Raw genomic sequence first — 16,594 nt, 5'->3', positions numbered from 1 at the left:
TTATTCTTACCTCTTAAAGTAGCCAATCCAAACAAGTGATGCTCCACCAAGCCAATATGGGCAACAACCATATCAAAGACATCTTTACATATCGTTTTGGTATCACAGGTCAGCTCCAGCTTCTGCCCACTTAGAAGCATCACATTTACTTTTCGCCTGGTGTCATCATTCCTCCCTTTCTTAGTCTGCATTTTGTGAAATAAAATATCCCAACATTCACACTTGTGATAAAAGCGCATTTGTTCGTTTAACATACTGCCCTACCACTGATTGCTGAATAGCCACTTTCTTACCAAGATAGACTTTGGTAGATCCAAGGAGATGAATGGCTCAATCGTCATTTTCACAAACTCAGGGCCAAAGAAATTCTGCAAATCATGAATGTATGAATGAAAACTGTGTTCCTGGAACAACAGACTGAGGCACAGTTAACTCCTGCCCTGCAAATGCCAAAGCAGAACCAGAGGCCAAAACTAGAAAATTGTACTGAACTCATCCCATGAGCTGCTAAGTCTAAAAAACCTGATTTTACCAGCACGCGTGCAGATACCACTGGCAAGCTACAGTGTTGGTGACATTATTACTCTGCATATTTTCCTTCCTTTACTGGGCAAAAAGCCATCACTGTAATATTATTTGTCTTCCTTTAAAATACAGAGTGTGGGTTGCATATTGGGACCATGTGGGCTTATCTCAGTAAGGAACTGTCTGACATTACTAAGGTTTTCTGCATTGGTGGCAATTCCGCCTTGACAAATCTCTGCCTGTGACACACAAGCCTCATCTCCTGAAGACTGAAATGTTTCAGCCTAATTCTAGGGTTCAAGTAGAGATCCTGGCCAGTTTCTGTCTGCCTGTAGACAAATAAATGTTGTACTAATTCACCCTGTAAATTATAGGAGCTTACCTGTCTAAACTGTTAACGGAAGTCCTCTGCACAATACCCACTTCAATACCACATTAAAAAAGCAGCCCAAGATTCACCTTTTGAGGTAAAACCTTCACTGGCTACTGCCTACTACCTACTGTGTACTATATGTAAAACATCTGCATGTAAACCTCTTAAGGGCCGGGGGAGAACCAGCCTGGGTAGTTAAAGCCTACATGAACTAACTGGTCAGAGTGCTATGCACTGGAGACAGATACAGGAACTATTACCCTGGATTAGGACAGCAAATTCACCTGAGTCTTGTTTTAAGTTTTCCCATCTTTAAAAACAAAAACAAAAAAAACCAAAACAAAACAAAAAAAAATCCAATTCACTGAGAGCAGCAGCAGAGAGCATCAAGCCATCATCTCTTCTAAACATCAGCACTCTATTTACCTGTACCACTGTCTCCCTCTTTCTCTGTAATATTATATTTCATCCGCATACCAAGACAGCAGGGAAAGGAAAGGGGAGTTTGCACAGTGATTCAGGGTGAACCCAAGGGCCAAATGAATCCTCTCTGTTGTTCTTTACCTTCCCAACTTGTTCATTTAATAACCTTTGATGATGGTAGGACACATCCACATTCTAAGAGAATGTGGATGTGACTAAGAGAAATAAATTGAAGTGGTTGAAAACACCACATAATTCAGGAGAAAACTATATCTTACCTTTGTCAGGGTGCTATATTGTTTAATCAATGCAATCTTTAGTCAAGGCTTGCTGTCTGTTTTAGCATCTCTTGATACTGCTTTAGGCTACGTAGCCACTAATGCCATAAAACCTCAGAAGTTTACCCTGTGAGAGTAGGTCTTTCCTATCAGAGCAACACCAAACACCTAGTATTTAATCTGTTGATGACTGTTTATTACAGGACCCAGTTTATGAATCCCACATGTTAGAGTTTCAGTCAAGACACTGCTCTGTTTCAATGAAACTAAGAGTTCACCTGAGATCAGGGCATTACCCTCAGTTTTCTTTGTGTCATGGCTGTTTCCAGGGCTATTTCTCTCAGCGGATCTCTGGTGATGTCAAGCATTGAGGACCTAATTGCATCTCCTGGGTAGAGGTTAGGTCGGGACTGCCTGAGAGCCATTCTAGCTTGCAGTTGCATCATTTCTTCTTCCTGACGCTTTAGCATCACTTCTTGACTTACTAGACTGCCTTCAAACGCTGCTTCACGTTGCCTATGGCATAGTCAGAGAGGATGAAAGACATTAGTAGGTATGCCTAAGACGTTCTGCTGCTTTAAGCACTTACCTAAGTGGAAATCCAGAACACAAAAACTAGTTATCAAGTATTACATTAAACACAACATTTATTCAGCAGCCAGGAGATTAGCACTCTACAACAATCCATCATATAGAAAATAAGCAAACATGCCAAGTTTCCACAGCTGCCTGTCATTTATTCATATGAAAATAAAGGCTCAGCTGCAGTCTAAAAAATACTTGACACTACAAACCCGGTGAATCAGTAAAAAACCAGTGAACACACAGGAAGAAGAAAAATATTAATGCTTCGAAAATATCTTAATTTCTCTGTTCAAGCAGGGATTGTGAAAAAGGCAGGCTCGAAAACATGTCGTTAAAGAAAAAAATAAAATAATAGTATACCTTTATATAAGTAAATATTGTTCCAATTACTTTCTCCATAGCAATTCTTCATGAACTCTTTGCACAGCACTGTTGTTTACTCCCTGATTTTTCCTGAGCAGTAGTATAGCTTGAAGTATTTGTATAAATATTTTATATGTATCAACATCCTATATACTAAATTACTCTAAATATCATACTCTAATGTTTTCATCATCTTATTTTACTGAAAAAAGTCCCTTTTCCTTTAAATTCCTAAGAATGGCTTAGGTGATACACAGCCACCACAAAAAAAAAAAATTAGATTCTAAATTAATAATTTGAAGGGAAAAAAAGAGAAAAATAAACAAAAAGCCCCATCAGTATTTCTGAAAAACACAGCAACCTATCCTCCAGTTCTTTTCTCAGCACGTATGGATCCCAAATGTCCTACCAATTTTATTCTCCATGGAAGGAAAAAAAGCCATGTCCCATTTTGGGTGAACAAAAGCCATTTTTTATTTGAAAATTAGGGAACTAAGAAAGAAGAAATCCAAGAAAAACAAAACCAACTTCCACTCCCCTCCCTCTGTCCCATGCTTACAGAAAAACCCCTTTAAACCCCAAACTACATATAAACTAATCAAGGCTTCTTTAGAAATCCCGAAACAAGAAAAAACAATGTTGTCCCTCTGTTAACGTTAACTATACAGAGGTAATTTTTAAACACAAATGGACAGGGGAAAGTAACAAGACTTTCATCCACCAAAAAACCACTTTTAGCAATTCTAAGCTAAGTGTTAGATAGTATGCTAGGGTAATGAAAAACATGAAAAGAGCAAAGAAAGTGTTTTGAAGCCTGCATATCATTGCACCAAAGTTTAGGAATACAGATAAATGTAGAGTAAGTCCTGCACTAAGACTGACGTACGGCCCTTCGTAGTAAAAGGTAATCTACAGTCTTTTAAAGACATTGAATTTATATACCTACTTTTCAAAAGAACCTAAAGATACGTTTGGTGAATGACAAATCAGTTAATAAATTAAGAGAAACTGCACCTGTCCAGACAGTACAGTTGTCTATGCTAATTGGCGGACATGATTTCAAAATTTTTTTTTCGTTCTTTTACAGCAAAGTTTCTAATGAATGCCAATAGTGTGAACAGTGCACCACATTCTCTGAATTTTTTTAATAATAAAGTTTCATTGGTTAACATATAAAACCAGCATTAAAATAAGAAGAGTTATGTTATCATGAGAGTCCAAACAATAAAAGGCCACTAATGTGCCACAAACTGAGCAAAACAATGCTGAAGTTCCTCAAATGGAATTTCAGGGAAGATATAGAGTAGTTACAGAAAAAGGTATTAATGTAAGCCCATTATCCTTTCCATTGTGCAGGGCTTTCATAGCATCGCTTCCCTTCTCCCTCCTCTGTTCCTTTCTGCAACAGACTTAATAATGTGCACCTAAAAGGACAAAATAATGAGAAAAGGCCTCAGACCTGCAAAGACTTGTGCACATGCTTAGCTTTTCACCAAGAAGAAGCTTATTAAGATCAACATATGTGGGAATATTCACAATGAACTAAGTTAAATACACCCACGAGTGCCCTTCAGATCAAGGTCTAAGGATGGGCTCTGAAATAAAACAAAAACAAACACTTTCTGAACATAAATATCTATGAATTATCACAGATGATATGAAAAAGATAGACATGTTGCAACTGGCTGTATCCAAAAACACTTGCTAATGTGAAAACCCCTACTGCAGAAAAAAATTTTGCTTTTTTAATAACTGTCCTGGTTTTGGCTGGGATAGAGTTAATTTTCTTTCTAGTAGCTGGTACAGTGTTATGTTTGGGATTTAGTATGAGAAGAATGTTGATAACACACTGATGTTTTCAGTTGTTGCTAAGTAGTGTTTAGACTAAGTCAAGGATTTTTCAGCTTCTCATGCCCAGCCAGCAAGAAGGCTGGAGGGGCACAAGAAGTTGGGAGGGGACACAGCCAGAACACCTGACCCAAACTGGCCAAAGGGGTATTCCATACCACGTGACGTCATGCCTAGTATATAAACTGGGGGGAGTTGGCCTGGGGGCACAGATCACTGCTTGGGAACTAACTGGGCATCAGGTGGCAATTGGTGAGCAATTGCATTGTGCATCACTTGTTTTGTATATTCCAATTCTTTTATTATTATTATTGTCATTTTATTATTGTTATTATTATCATTATTATTTTCTTCCTTTCTGTCCTATTAAACTGTTCTTATCTCAACCCACGAGTTTTACTTTTTTTCCCTGATTCTCTCCCCTATCCCACTGGGTGGGGGGGAAGTGAGCGACCAGCTGCATGGTGCTTAGTTGCTGGCTGGGGTTAAACCACAACAATAACATACAGCTCTGTGCAATAGAAGCAAACGTAAGTTACTGTGTAAAGTATTATGATCATGCTGGTTTATCATCTTCATTGACATGTATTAGTTTCTCTGAAAATTGGGATGGGTGTGGGGTATCCAGGGAGGAAGCTCAAAAACCTAAGGGTTTAAACATTTTCTTAACTTAGTATGTAAGTACTATCACTAACCAGAAATCAGCACACTTCAGCAGCCTGGGTAAGTAAAACTAACTCTGTCTTGGTCAGACTGTCAATTTTCTATGGAGGGTATCAGCATGATTCACTCTTTAGGCTCCAAGACAAGCAATGCATCTCTCATTCTACAGAAGAGGAGATACTGTTGACAGATACAGGTAGAGCTCTTCCATGAAGTTCAGAATATGCAAGTATTATTACTCCAACAACAACAAAAAATAAATCCAAATTACATTCCTAACAGATAACATCATAAAATTGTGTTTCCTATGGTACTTCATCAGACAAGTACTTGGCTGCCACTCTGTATTTTCACCAATGTCTGCAAAACAGAATCTCAGTTACTTATTAACCTGAAGATGGTGGGTGAGCAGTCACCTGGAAGGCTGACTCCTATAAAAAATGGAAGCAAATTAACTCCTCACCTAATGTACTTACCAAGAAATTAGCAGGTATTGGATCAGAGAAGGAAGTTAGAAGAAGGAAGTTGGAAGAAGGGAAGCAGGTAGGCATTCGCTAATGATTAGTGCAATGGAACGGTCAGGAATAGATTGAGAAAGAGGGCCTTTTGGTAAGGTAGGAAGGATATGAAAATGCAATCTAGTGGAAGGAAAATGCAACAGAAGGAAGAGATCCATGTCAGCTGCTGCTCCTAGAGAGAAAAAGGAAGAAGTAGTAAAGGAAGAAAAAAAAAGGGTGGGGACAAAAATAAGGAATATAAGAAGCAAAGACGAAACACAGACACAAGTATACATTGCCATGACGAAAGCATTCCAAGAAGTTTAAAGGATAACAGTCACAGATCACGAGAAGGGTTTAAGTGCACTACTGAAAAATCTATGGCTTCTGCTAGTTTAAGAGCAGGCCAGCCCACCCAAACAGCACAAGTTGCGCTGGCTGATAACTCTGATTAGCTTCACTGGGTTTTTTAATATTGGCGGCAGACTCCCTCAAATCCAAATTCCCCTATTTGATTTACAACTCAAGTTTTACAAGGATAATTCTGTGGATAATTAAGCAGACTGCCTCTAAGGACATCCCACAGGAGCAGTAAATTAAATACGTATTGAAGTACAGATGGTATCTCTGAATGCAGAGAAAAACACTGAAACATGCTCCCAAGTGCTGAAGGAATTCAAGTAATGGATTAAGTTGCATATACATCCCCAAACCCTGAAATCAAATGACCAGACAAAAAATGTAAACTCCGAGAATCTGCTCCTTGGAACTACTTGTTATCAAGAGTTTTACTTGGAGAGCTTATGTTTCTGAAGTTATAAAAGTCATGGTCTTCTGCACCACAGGACATTTTAAAGCAGCAACATGCAATGTTCTGGATAAAAATTGTAAGCTACTTTCTTAGCAATCTCCCTGCTTAACTAGCTACCATCTTTGATGGTATTCCTTTTTACACTTGTTAGCACTGGAAAGTTTTAACAGCTGTTGGAGAGAGAGAGCACAAGCAGTTTTCTATCCAGCTCACATAATTAACAGAGATAGTATCTAAGTACTATTTTAGGACCAAATTCTGTTTGTGGCTGCTTTCCTGTTTCTCAAAAAGTCTACCAAAAAAGCTAGTAAAGCTAGATTTCAGGAATTCAGCCTTGTTTTTCCATCTTGGATATACTTACTAGTCTTGAACTTTTTTAAAAAAAAAAAAGAAAGCTTTTTCATTTTATGAAAACGGGGGAACAATTATGAAAATCAGGAAAGAACTATGTGTGGTACCCTACCATGACATTTTGGTACATTTGGACAAGTGCAGAGCAGTATCTTTTAGCAAACGCACAGAGAGGACGCCAAGCAGAAACAGGAGATTAAAAAAAATACTAAGCCTTGAAGTAAGACAGCATAGTTACATACATGTAAAATTAATTCTATTGCTAAGCACAACAGGTAAGTCTATGCTACACTTACAAAACAATATTTTCCAGATTTCACACATTTAAAATTATGTCCATTAAAGGTACCAGTCTTAACAGAGCAATATGAAGTAAAATAATGTAAAATGAACCATGAGAAAGTATGTACCATTTTACCACGGCATTTTCACTTGCATAATAGGCCTGATTCATTTACAAAAATGTGACTCATTTACATACCACATACTACTTTCCATTTCTGAAACATTTTGTAAATAGAAGTTCTCTATCAGCATCCACAAATTACTGCTGTTTTATTTTGAAGCATTGCTAGTGTTGAATTGGCAACTTTCCTGGGTTCAAGTCAAAGAATGAAGGTTGACTTAGCAGTATTCGCCAAAAGAAAAAAAACAATGGCAAATAAGAAAGCTCTACACTCATTCTGTACACATAGTAGTAATAGTCTACTTTGCCATTTTAGTGTGGTGCTAACACAACATAAAATGCAAAGCAGAAATTTACAGCTCTTTAACGGGATTACATGGAACATAAACCTGTAACCTGAGTCCCTGAAAATTTGCCCTAAAAGCTCACATACTAGCCAAAACCCTCTTACTTCAAGACAGGCTGGATTTCTAAGACTGCTTGGACACTGCAGTTTAACATGTATGCTGTTACATGAACAGATACCATATTCCTGCCAACGAAGCAGTGTTGACCCAGCTAAGCAATGTCTAAATACTTCTCCCCTGCAAGAAATGCCAATATATAAATTTCTAAATGACTTCACATTTTGCAGGCAAAGTGCAAGCAGTAAGAAAACCAACGCAGCTGCTCAGCAGATCACCGAAAGCTGTAAGATTTCCAAGAAACTGTTCTCTTGTTCATCTGCACTCAGATACAGCTCATCTGAGACCCTGCCTTACTCAGATCTATTAAAGGCACACAATATAGTGCAAGAAGCAGATGTTCATTTATTTTCATCTCCATGTTCAAAGCATAGATCTAAGCCCTACTCACTGCACATCACTGTATATGTTAAATGAACACAGAGGACAAATTTGACAGACAACCTTGCCACATCACCTGAAACAGTTCCAATCTTCAGACACCTCTAAGTTTTTTTTAATAGGATAGAGCAGGAGTACCATCCAAGTTATGCCAAAAACATATAAATATCCTAAAATATTGAGTACAGCAGCAATCTTTCTCCTGATCTACCCCAAACAAAGCAAAAAGCTGCTGAGAGAAGGCTTTGTTTTGTAATGTGGTAAGGGAAGAGGGGGAAAACACACATGTCTTTTTTCTTCTTTTACTACAAATATTATTTGAAACATTTTGATATAATATTCCAAGGTGATTCAGCATCTGGCAGAGACTAGAAGAAGAAAATTTTCCATCCAAAAGGTAAATGTCAATAAAAATTCTCATTTAGAATGGAACCACTCTCAAAACCTAACAGGTATGGCAAGATACACTTCTGCTGTACTAAGGTGATGTACAAAGCAGAACCTACTTTTTAAAGCAATATTGATGAAGAGCCCTTGAAAAAAATAACCCCCAAACAGATGTAATATTCAAATACACAGCACAGCAAAAGAAATTTCAAAAAGCAGAAATTGTTACTGAATTGGCCTGCCTAATCAGTGCTGAGGTATTAAAAAAAAAAAATAATCTAAACACAACATAAACTAAGAGTTTGCCAGAATAACCAACCAAATGTATGGCTTTTGGCTTATTTCAAAGAAATATGCATGCTATTGTTTCCTTATTAAAAGAAAAAAAGCAAAATTAATCTGTACTAATATCAATACTTCCCAAAACTTTATTTTAGAAAAGTATAATCAAAATAAATATTATTAAATATTTCCAAGCAGAACATAGGCCCTGACCTTCTGACAGATATAGCAACTTCACAGAGTACAACCCAGTCTCCTTTAAACATGGGAACTGAATTTGGACTCCTAACCAGAATACTTACCTCTATACCACAGTGCATCACGAGCCTTTTACTTCAGACTGCAGTATTTCTATGTAATTCTGAAATGCTATTTTCTTTCAAGTACAACATGCCACTTTTTAACCTCAAACAGAAGCTGGGATGGGACTGAAAAATTCGCTTGCAGATTTAGAATACTTTCTTTGATAAAGACAAAGCACTCCAAGACATACTGTTTTCACAGGGTTTACCTTGCCCTCTGAGAATTAGCTTGACTTGATGTGGAGATATCATCAGCACCTGGCAAAGCACCACTGGCATCATCATCTCTCTTGAAACCTTCATTTCTTCTCACTAGCAAACCAAAGGACAAATTAATACCTGACTGGGCAACAAAGCACACAGAGTAATCCTGTCTAAAAATCAAGGACTTATCAGTCATACGAGATTACTTAGAAGGAATCAGGTTCATGTGTTCTGCACAACCGCATTACAGTATTAGACAAACTAGCATTATGAAGTTGATTTTTCAGTTTTCAAAGTCTCCCCCAACAAAGATAGCTGCACTATGCAAGTCCTTTGAAGAATACTAAGGAAGGCATTAAAGAAACCACAATAACCCCCCCCCCACACACAATTGCATAGACACCTTTCCAAGGTGACACATTTCTTTGTCAGCCATGAGTTGACACATACATAGCAGAGACATCACACAAAACCACCCCAGAAGAGAAATAGAGCAGCTAAGTAAGTAATTACACATCCAGTTCACAAGAAGGGAGTTAAGAAACCAGTATATATATTGCTGAGCTCCTGTGTTTAATTTTTGTCCCTGGAATGTGACTCCTCCTTATAATTTATCAAAAAAAAAATTTTTTTTTTCTTTTGCCAATACACTAACCTGCTATTCTGTTTGTAATAGTTATCTCCTTTGCTGGTATGTCTTCCTGTAGCAGCACCTGAGATGCTACACTTAGAGCTTGATTTTGCAAACTACTTCACTTTCATCTCTTACTGTAACCTCAGTAACCAGAGCTAGCAGGAGAGCTTTTGCAGAACACATTACAGCCACATCGATTTAGAAATAGTTCTTTTTGACAGTCATTTCACTGAGTCCAGCAATACTACTACTAGTAGCCAGAAAACAGTTCTCTCTTGCCTGTACAAACTTAAGAGTTGTTGACTTTGGCCTGGAACACACAAACAGCCTGTTCTAAATGGCAAGAAAATGAAGGGAAATGCGTTACAGGAGCCTTGCTACTTGTTACTGCTCCTTAGGCTTCTGGCTCAGTAAGTAGGAGGATAGACAAAGACAAGGAAGGTTGAGAGAGTAGTGAGTACAGGGAGGCTGGGTTGGAATTCTGTGTGTACAGAATACATATGGTGCAGCTATAATCTAGCCTCCTAACTATTGCTTTCTTTCCTCATTTTCATCAAATAGTTTGTCTCCACCACTTACAATGATTCTGTGAAGCTGTTTTGTCAACTATGTTCTCATCTTGACTTCTTTTCACTATTCTAGTGCTTCTTTTAAAAAATGCTCCAAGCATTTCCTTCCATGCTATGCTTCCACTGTGTAAACAAAACCCTTCCTGCCATATATAAGCGAACAACCCTTCATGCCACCTCCTGCTTTTCCAAGCCACAGATTTCATAGAGCTTACTTAATCATACAAAAAGCCTGTGCTATGTAGCACTTTTGCATTACACTGAAATCTATAAATTATCAAGCATTTAACCCTCGCAGTAAACCCCACTGATATAAAAACAATTAAATCATGCACATCCCCTATAAAGCTTTCACAATTTACTGTTACCGTACACTAACAACTCGATCATTTTTGTGCCTCTGAAGACAGCATGTCATGTAAAACAAGCACTCCAGTAAAAAGTTAACCATTTCCAGCTTTTCCTACCAAATTCCCTTCCAGAGTGCTAAATATCAAATTCATTTCTCAACAGACTGCCTATTATGCTGAACAGTATACAATGTTGTAGTTACATGAGATCATCTTACAACTTTGTATTAGTGGTATTTATCAAGCCTTCTACTAAAGATGTAACTTCATAGTTTTGGGGTCTATTTTTCATCTTGAACTTTTTTCTGTAGTTTTTGTTGGTTTTTTTTTTGTTTTTTTTTAAACACAGGTCTTACCTTGCCTGAAGTCTGGTTCCGAAGAAATAACAGATGGACTTTCACTCGAAGTACTATAAACGTCACTGTGATAAGATTTGTACCTTCTCAAAGGCTCTGAAAGTTTAAATCAGGGTATCAGAAGAGTAAGAGAGCAACAGTTCTAGTGAAAAAAATCAAACACAAATTAAACAGTTGAAATTTTTTGAAATCTCTTCAAAATGTTTTTAAATGTCCATCTGTGGCTCTGAAGTCTGAAAGCAAACACTCAGTGGATGCTGTGCAGTCCCATTCTGTCCCCACAGCCTGAGGGTTCTGTAGTCTGCCTGGGCTCTCTTGGCTATCCTAACAAAGCCTCCTCCTCTGAACTTCTCTCTCATCAGCACTTCCAAGTTAAAACCAGTATTTAAAAAACCCAACAAAACCCAAGGCAAAAACCAAACCCTCCTGCAAACAAAACTGATGAAAACATTTGGAGTGCACCTTTTGTGTGTAGAAAACATCCACCAGGACTCAGTCCCTGGTTCCTTCATGATAAAAAAGAAAAAACAACCACAGAGACAAAGCAGGAACTCTGAAATGATAATTCATTCAGCTCATCTTTGACATCCACAAAATATGATTAACAATCAATTAATAAGCTCCTGTAGGATATTTAATTAACCAGAACAGCTAAACGCATGTGATGAGAAATCAATAGAGCTGTCTCAGTTCCTACTCTCAGTGGATTCTTTAAATAACACACTGGAGCGAAGGACTCCACAGAAGGGGTACATACTTGACATTTGCAACAATCTCCCCAAACTTTCCTATGCACAAGCCAAGGAACAAACACATAGTGTGCATAGAAGCAGAAAACAAAACAAGAAAGTCCCCACATTTCGGGATTACCAATGCTTCACTAAATGAGAGCAAACTTCAAGTGTCTTTATTTACAGAAGGCTGTCTCTGGTCCAACTACAGTTAATGTTTTTGAAAACAAAAGTGATGATATAGAGAAACACATGTAACTGCTGTGTAAGACAAGTGCAAATCACTACAGCAAGGAATATAAAATGTAAGAATACAAAATGGGGAATACATGAGCAGATGCATCTAGGCACTGCAAAAAGGAATTCAGAGGTTCCAACCTCCCACATCCAGAAAACAAAACGCCTGGTGAAAAATCCTGTGAGAACAATAAACCTGTGGTATAACCTGTGTTAGGTGAGAGGACAAGTTAGACATGCAGTGAACAGCACTACTCATTCAGACTTCCTACAGAAGCAGGGAAAACTCCAAAATAGGAAAAAGGCATGAAAAGTTGTAAAATAATGCAGTAGACCAAGACTAAAGACTAGTTCATGTTAATTTTGGACTGTTTCCAAAACCTTCCTTCTTAATACCCAGCATTTCCCCCATTTCTACCAGCTCACTTGGGTTGTGCTGTTCCCCACTGTCCAGCAAATACAAGATTCTTTAAGAAAACTGGGAAAAGTAAGCAAAGTCACCAATCAACCCACGAAACCAACTGCTACCGCCAGCCCATCCCAGTTGCATGGCTTAGTAGTGTAAACCCCAATTAATCCTAAGGACATTTCACATTACTCTCAGAAATAAGTAATACTGTTGCACATTTGCAAACCAACCTACAGCTAGATGAAGAGAATTCACTAGGGGAGAAGGGGGAGAGGCGTTGCTTCAGTCTTTCACAATGGCTACTTTCAGCGTTCTGGATTTTACAACAAAGAAATCTACCACCAATCTAGCAATTACTTGCCTAACAAGGGAAATAAAAACCAAATTCAGTGGGTAGCTTTTGGAGATGTATTTTTAAAATGCTCCCAGCTGTTTAAGCAAGGCATCAATCTAAACATGATACTGGAACTACAGTCCAGAAATGTTTAACTGAAAACAGATCTCTTCTTTCCCAGTAGTTTTATAAGCTGTCTGTTTTTCAAGTCTGCTAAACTGACTTTGAAGCAAGAGGATGGAAAGGGAACAATGAAATAGAACATGAGATTTTAAACAGATTTTTTTTTTTCCACCTAGTCAGCAGCCTGGGCTTCCTGAATTGCACACAAATTGTGGCTCCATCCCGGTTCTTCAAGATGGAACATTTTGCAAAAAATAAATGTAAAGTGGTAAAACAGAATTGCCGTTAAAACATGAAACAAGTGTTTGTATGTGGTGGTGCGATACTTGACTCTGCAGGGTATTTGACTTCTCTTGACTCATCCTGCTGTAGGCCAAGGGGTAAGTTCATTAGCCAAGAAACATAAAAAGAGATTCCCAACCGCTGCTTATCTCAATGTTTTCACAGATCTCCACATGAGGCCTAGCTAAGTTTAAACCTATTCTCCCAGCATTCACAAGTAGAGACAGAGATGGGACCACCCTCCTTTCTTGTCACATCTTTCTCCCTAAGCAAGACTATACAACTTATCCCAATAACACAAGCAAAGGTATTCTTCTCATCTTCTGGAGGCATTTTACAACCTTTTCACATGGGGCTGCATCAATGACTATCAGCCTGTTCAGCCTAGGGACAAAAGTTTAACGGCAATTAAGAAGCTACTGCCTGAAATTCGGGGTAAATCCTCTAGATTTTTCTTCGCTTTGCTCAGTTTAGGGAAAATATATACAGATGTGGAACTGTTTGCTGCTGGGGCATCTTCTCTTTGGCAACCACCTTCCAGTTCTCTGCTGGTATATACACATAACTATGTACACCCCCTACACATCCCCCTGACACCGCACATCCTCTTAACCAAACTTAATCTTTTCCAGCACATGGAAAGAATATGTACCACAGACCTGCAAGCATTCAATTAAATTGTAAATATTGAGACTACTGTATCTATAATGCTTGCAAATAATTTATGCTGTCTCCTCTCCTCCAGCAAATTCTCCTCAATTCTAACATATCATATTAGGATTCAACTTCAGAGAAGGCACTTGGATCATGTCCAAGCCAAACTTCTAATTAAGAACTGGCTTCCAAAGGTCACAAAGTCCCAATTCTGGGATCAAGTTAAAGTTAAGCTTTTCATACAATAGTTTCAAAAATGAGGACAAACTTCTAGCCTGTCTGGCTGGGAAGGAACTGAAAGATGACATCAATAAAAGCTAAAGACAACAATAAAACAACTTATCTCCCATATTTACAATTTTCCCTGGGATTTTTGATTGGCCATGGTCTGTTGTTTTGTTTTGGGGTTTGGGGTTTTTTTTTTTTTATTGTTGGTGACTGAAGCGAGACTTCGGAATTGATAACTTCTAGAAACATCAAGCACTTTGCAGCAAAAATTATTCTACCAGTTACCCTTCTTAACATTTCAGTGTTTAGATTACAGTCTCTTACCAGAACACTTCAAGTCATTTCATACCTTAGTAGAAAAACAAACCTGAGTTTAAGCATGTTTTAAGAGTCCATAACTAAAATGAATATATAAAACTCGTACTAATAATGTAAGTTAACACACTGTAGCACCATGATGCAGAGATGAATGAAGCATTACAACTTGAAGAATTTGTGTTTGTGCTGCTTAGTGCTGCAGTGGTGCTTTTCCAAACTTCCTATTAAAGCCAGCAGAGCACACCCTTACAGGCACCTAATGCAGCATAAAATAACAAAACACACTATTTACGCAAGGCGAGACATGCAAGTCCAGTCAAGTAATTTACAGAAAGCCTCATCTCAGCCAACTTCAACAGAAATCAGAGAACCACACTTAGCTTGGAATTTCATTATCCTGAACACATGACTCACATTAGATACACAGGTTTTCAAATACACATTTTAACTTTTAGGATTTCCACCACCCATATTCTAAATGAAAAAGCTGTATTGTGCATGCAGCTCAAGTCACCAGCCATCCAGGCAACTCCCTAGAGTCTAACAGACATCTGTTGCATAGGATCTAGCAGGATCTGAGTGACAGGAAGAAACAGAGCCTTGTAAAATCGCAGAACACACATATCTCTAGGGCTACTAGGCTGGAAAGGAAAACAGCAAGATTAAAAATAACGACTCCAGGGTCTGGTAAGAACTCAGTATCTTGTACTTAGAAAGACACCCTTCTTTTCTGGATCTGGATCATGCCATCTAGGATAAAATCTGTAAATGGACACAGACACAGAATAAAAGTGTGGCCCATAAAGTTGTTTTTTTTAATTTAAATGGTTTATCCAACTGAGAATGTAATGTGTTAACTAAAAATTGATAATCCCAGACTGTGGAGCTGCTAAAAGCTTGATAAAACAGATGAAGCAGATGCCACTTTGCTGTGCAATTACGGAATTGTAAGAGCTGTTTTACTACGTTATGTTAAACTGTAATTCAGAAAAAAATAATAGTGGCTGATGCCAGAATACTTGTACTTTACAGAAATCCCACAAACATTTCTTTCTTTCTCCTTAAAAAGCCAATTTCTGTAGTCTTAGTAAAATTAACAACCAAAAGTTTTCTATCTAATATAGTATCAGTCCATTACCCTACCCTTCAGCTTCAATAGTATGATTTCTGAACATTGTTCTAATTGAACCTTATCCTTACCGGACATACCAACCACATGAGAATCCATTTCGCCACCGCTGAATTTAAATCATACTGCAGCACAATGATCATAAGATGTGTAAACTGAGCTTTAATTTGCTTTCACATGCAAACAGATATACCACTGTGGATGACTTGCATTTCCTCTACTTAGCCTACACGTGAACTGAGTAAATACAATTCAAAAGAAAAAGAAAGCACGCACACTTCATTGAATTTACAGAGATAAGTTTGTAAAGCAGCTATTCCTCTTTTGCCCTAAATCCAATCTCCCATTTAGCTCACTTCTACAGAAGCTCCCAAATTCAAATATCTGGGGCTTAATTTGCTGGGATAAATTTCCTACCAACAGCTGCCTGATTACCTGCAGAAGTTTTCCCTTATTCAAAAATGCAGCTTCAAACTAAGAGACCTTTTAAAATCTGAACATTTAGAGTATCCCTAACTGTAATTCCCCACCTAAACATGTGCAGTCGTAATATGGAAGTTTTATAAATGGGGTCCAGATGAGTCTTCAGGGTAGCTAAAGAAAATGTTGTTTTGTGAGATAAAGACAAAGAAGACTTAGGAGGCAGAGACCCATCTCTAGAAACACACAGAATATTACCGCCTCTTCTTGCTGACCGTATGAAGCAGAGAGCACTAAGTGGACGAAAAAAAAAAAGAAAAAGAGGACTTAATCATCTGGATTTTCAGCTGGAAAAATCAAAGGTAAAAAGAGAGAGGGATAAACACAACTTGAGGCTCTGGGATTCACAGGGTTCCCAACTGCAAAAACATTTAACAAAGGCTTGAGAATATTCCCAAACCACCCCCATTCCCCCACCCCTGGATTCAGCATTCCAAAGCGTCAGCAAGATCAGCTTTTTTGGTATCGTCCCCTCTTTTTCCTCCCTGTCTGCTATTTAACACACAGCCAGCTACATTACTACTCTCCTAAGTGGTTTTGTGCTCCATCAGGACATAGGCAATCTTTATGCCTTGCTTGCTCGTGCATCTCATTTACAACATCCTCATAAAAAAACC

The 16,594-nt window shown here is 38.1% G+C and overlaps 1 protein-coding gene across 2 annotated transcripts in view; it reads right to left on the bottom strand.

Annotated features, from left to right (window-relative positions):
- Positions 1–16,594, bottom strand: part of PTPN13 (protein tyrosine phosphatase non-receptor type 13) — a 126,900-nt gene that overhangs the window by 43,474 nt on the left and 66,832 nt on the right. For both annotated transcript variants that reach the window (XM_030017094.2, XM_030017105.2), the window contains exons 8-12: positions 11,053–11,148; positions 9,149–9,251; positions 1,896–2,115; positions 294–368; positions 11–185 (exon numbers count right to left, since the gene is read on the bottom strand). In XM_030017094.2, the coding sequence (XP_029872954.1) occupies positions 11–185; positions 294–368; positions 1,896–2,115; positions 9,149–9,251; positions 11,053–11,148 (669 nt within the window). The remainder of the gene's footprint in view (positions 1–10; positions 186–293; positions 369–1,895; positions 2,116–9,148; positions 9,252–11,052; positions 11,149–16,594) is intronic.

The sequence above is a fragment of the Aquila chrysaetos genome, chromosome 1 (assembly GCF_900496995.4).
Source record: "Aquila chrysaetos chrysaetos chromosome 1, bAquChr1.4, whole genome shotgun sequence".
In the NCBI taxonomy this organism is placed as follows: Eukaryota; Metazoa; Chordata; class Aves; order Accipitriformes; family Accipitridae; genus Aquila; species Aquila chrysaetos.
Note: the sequence above shows the minus strand (reverse complement) of the source record. Positions and strands in the feature narration are given on the sequence as shown.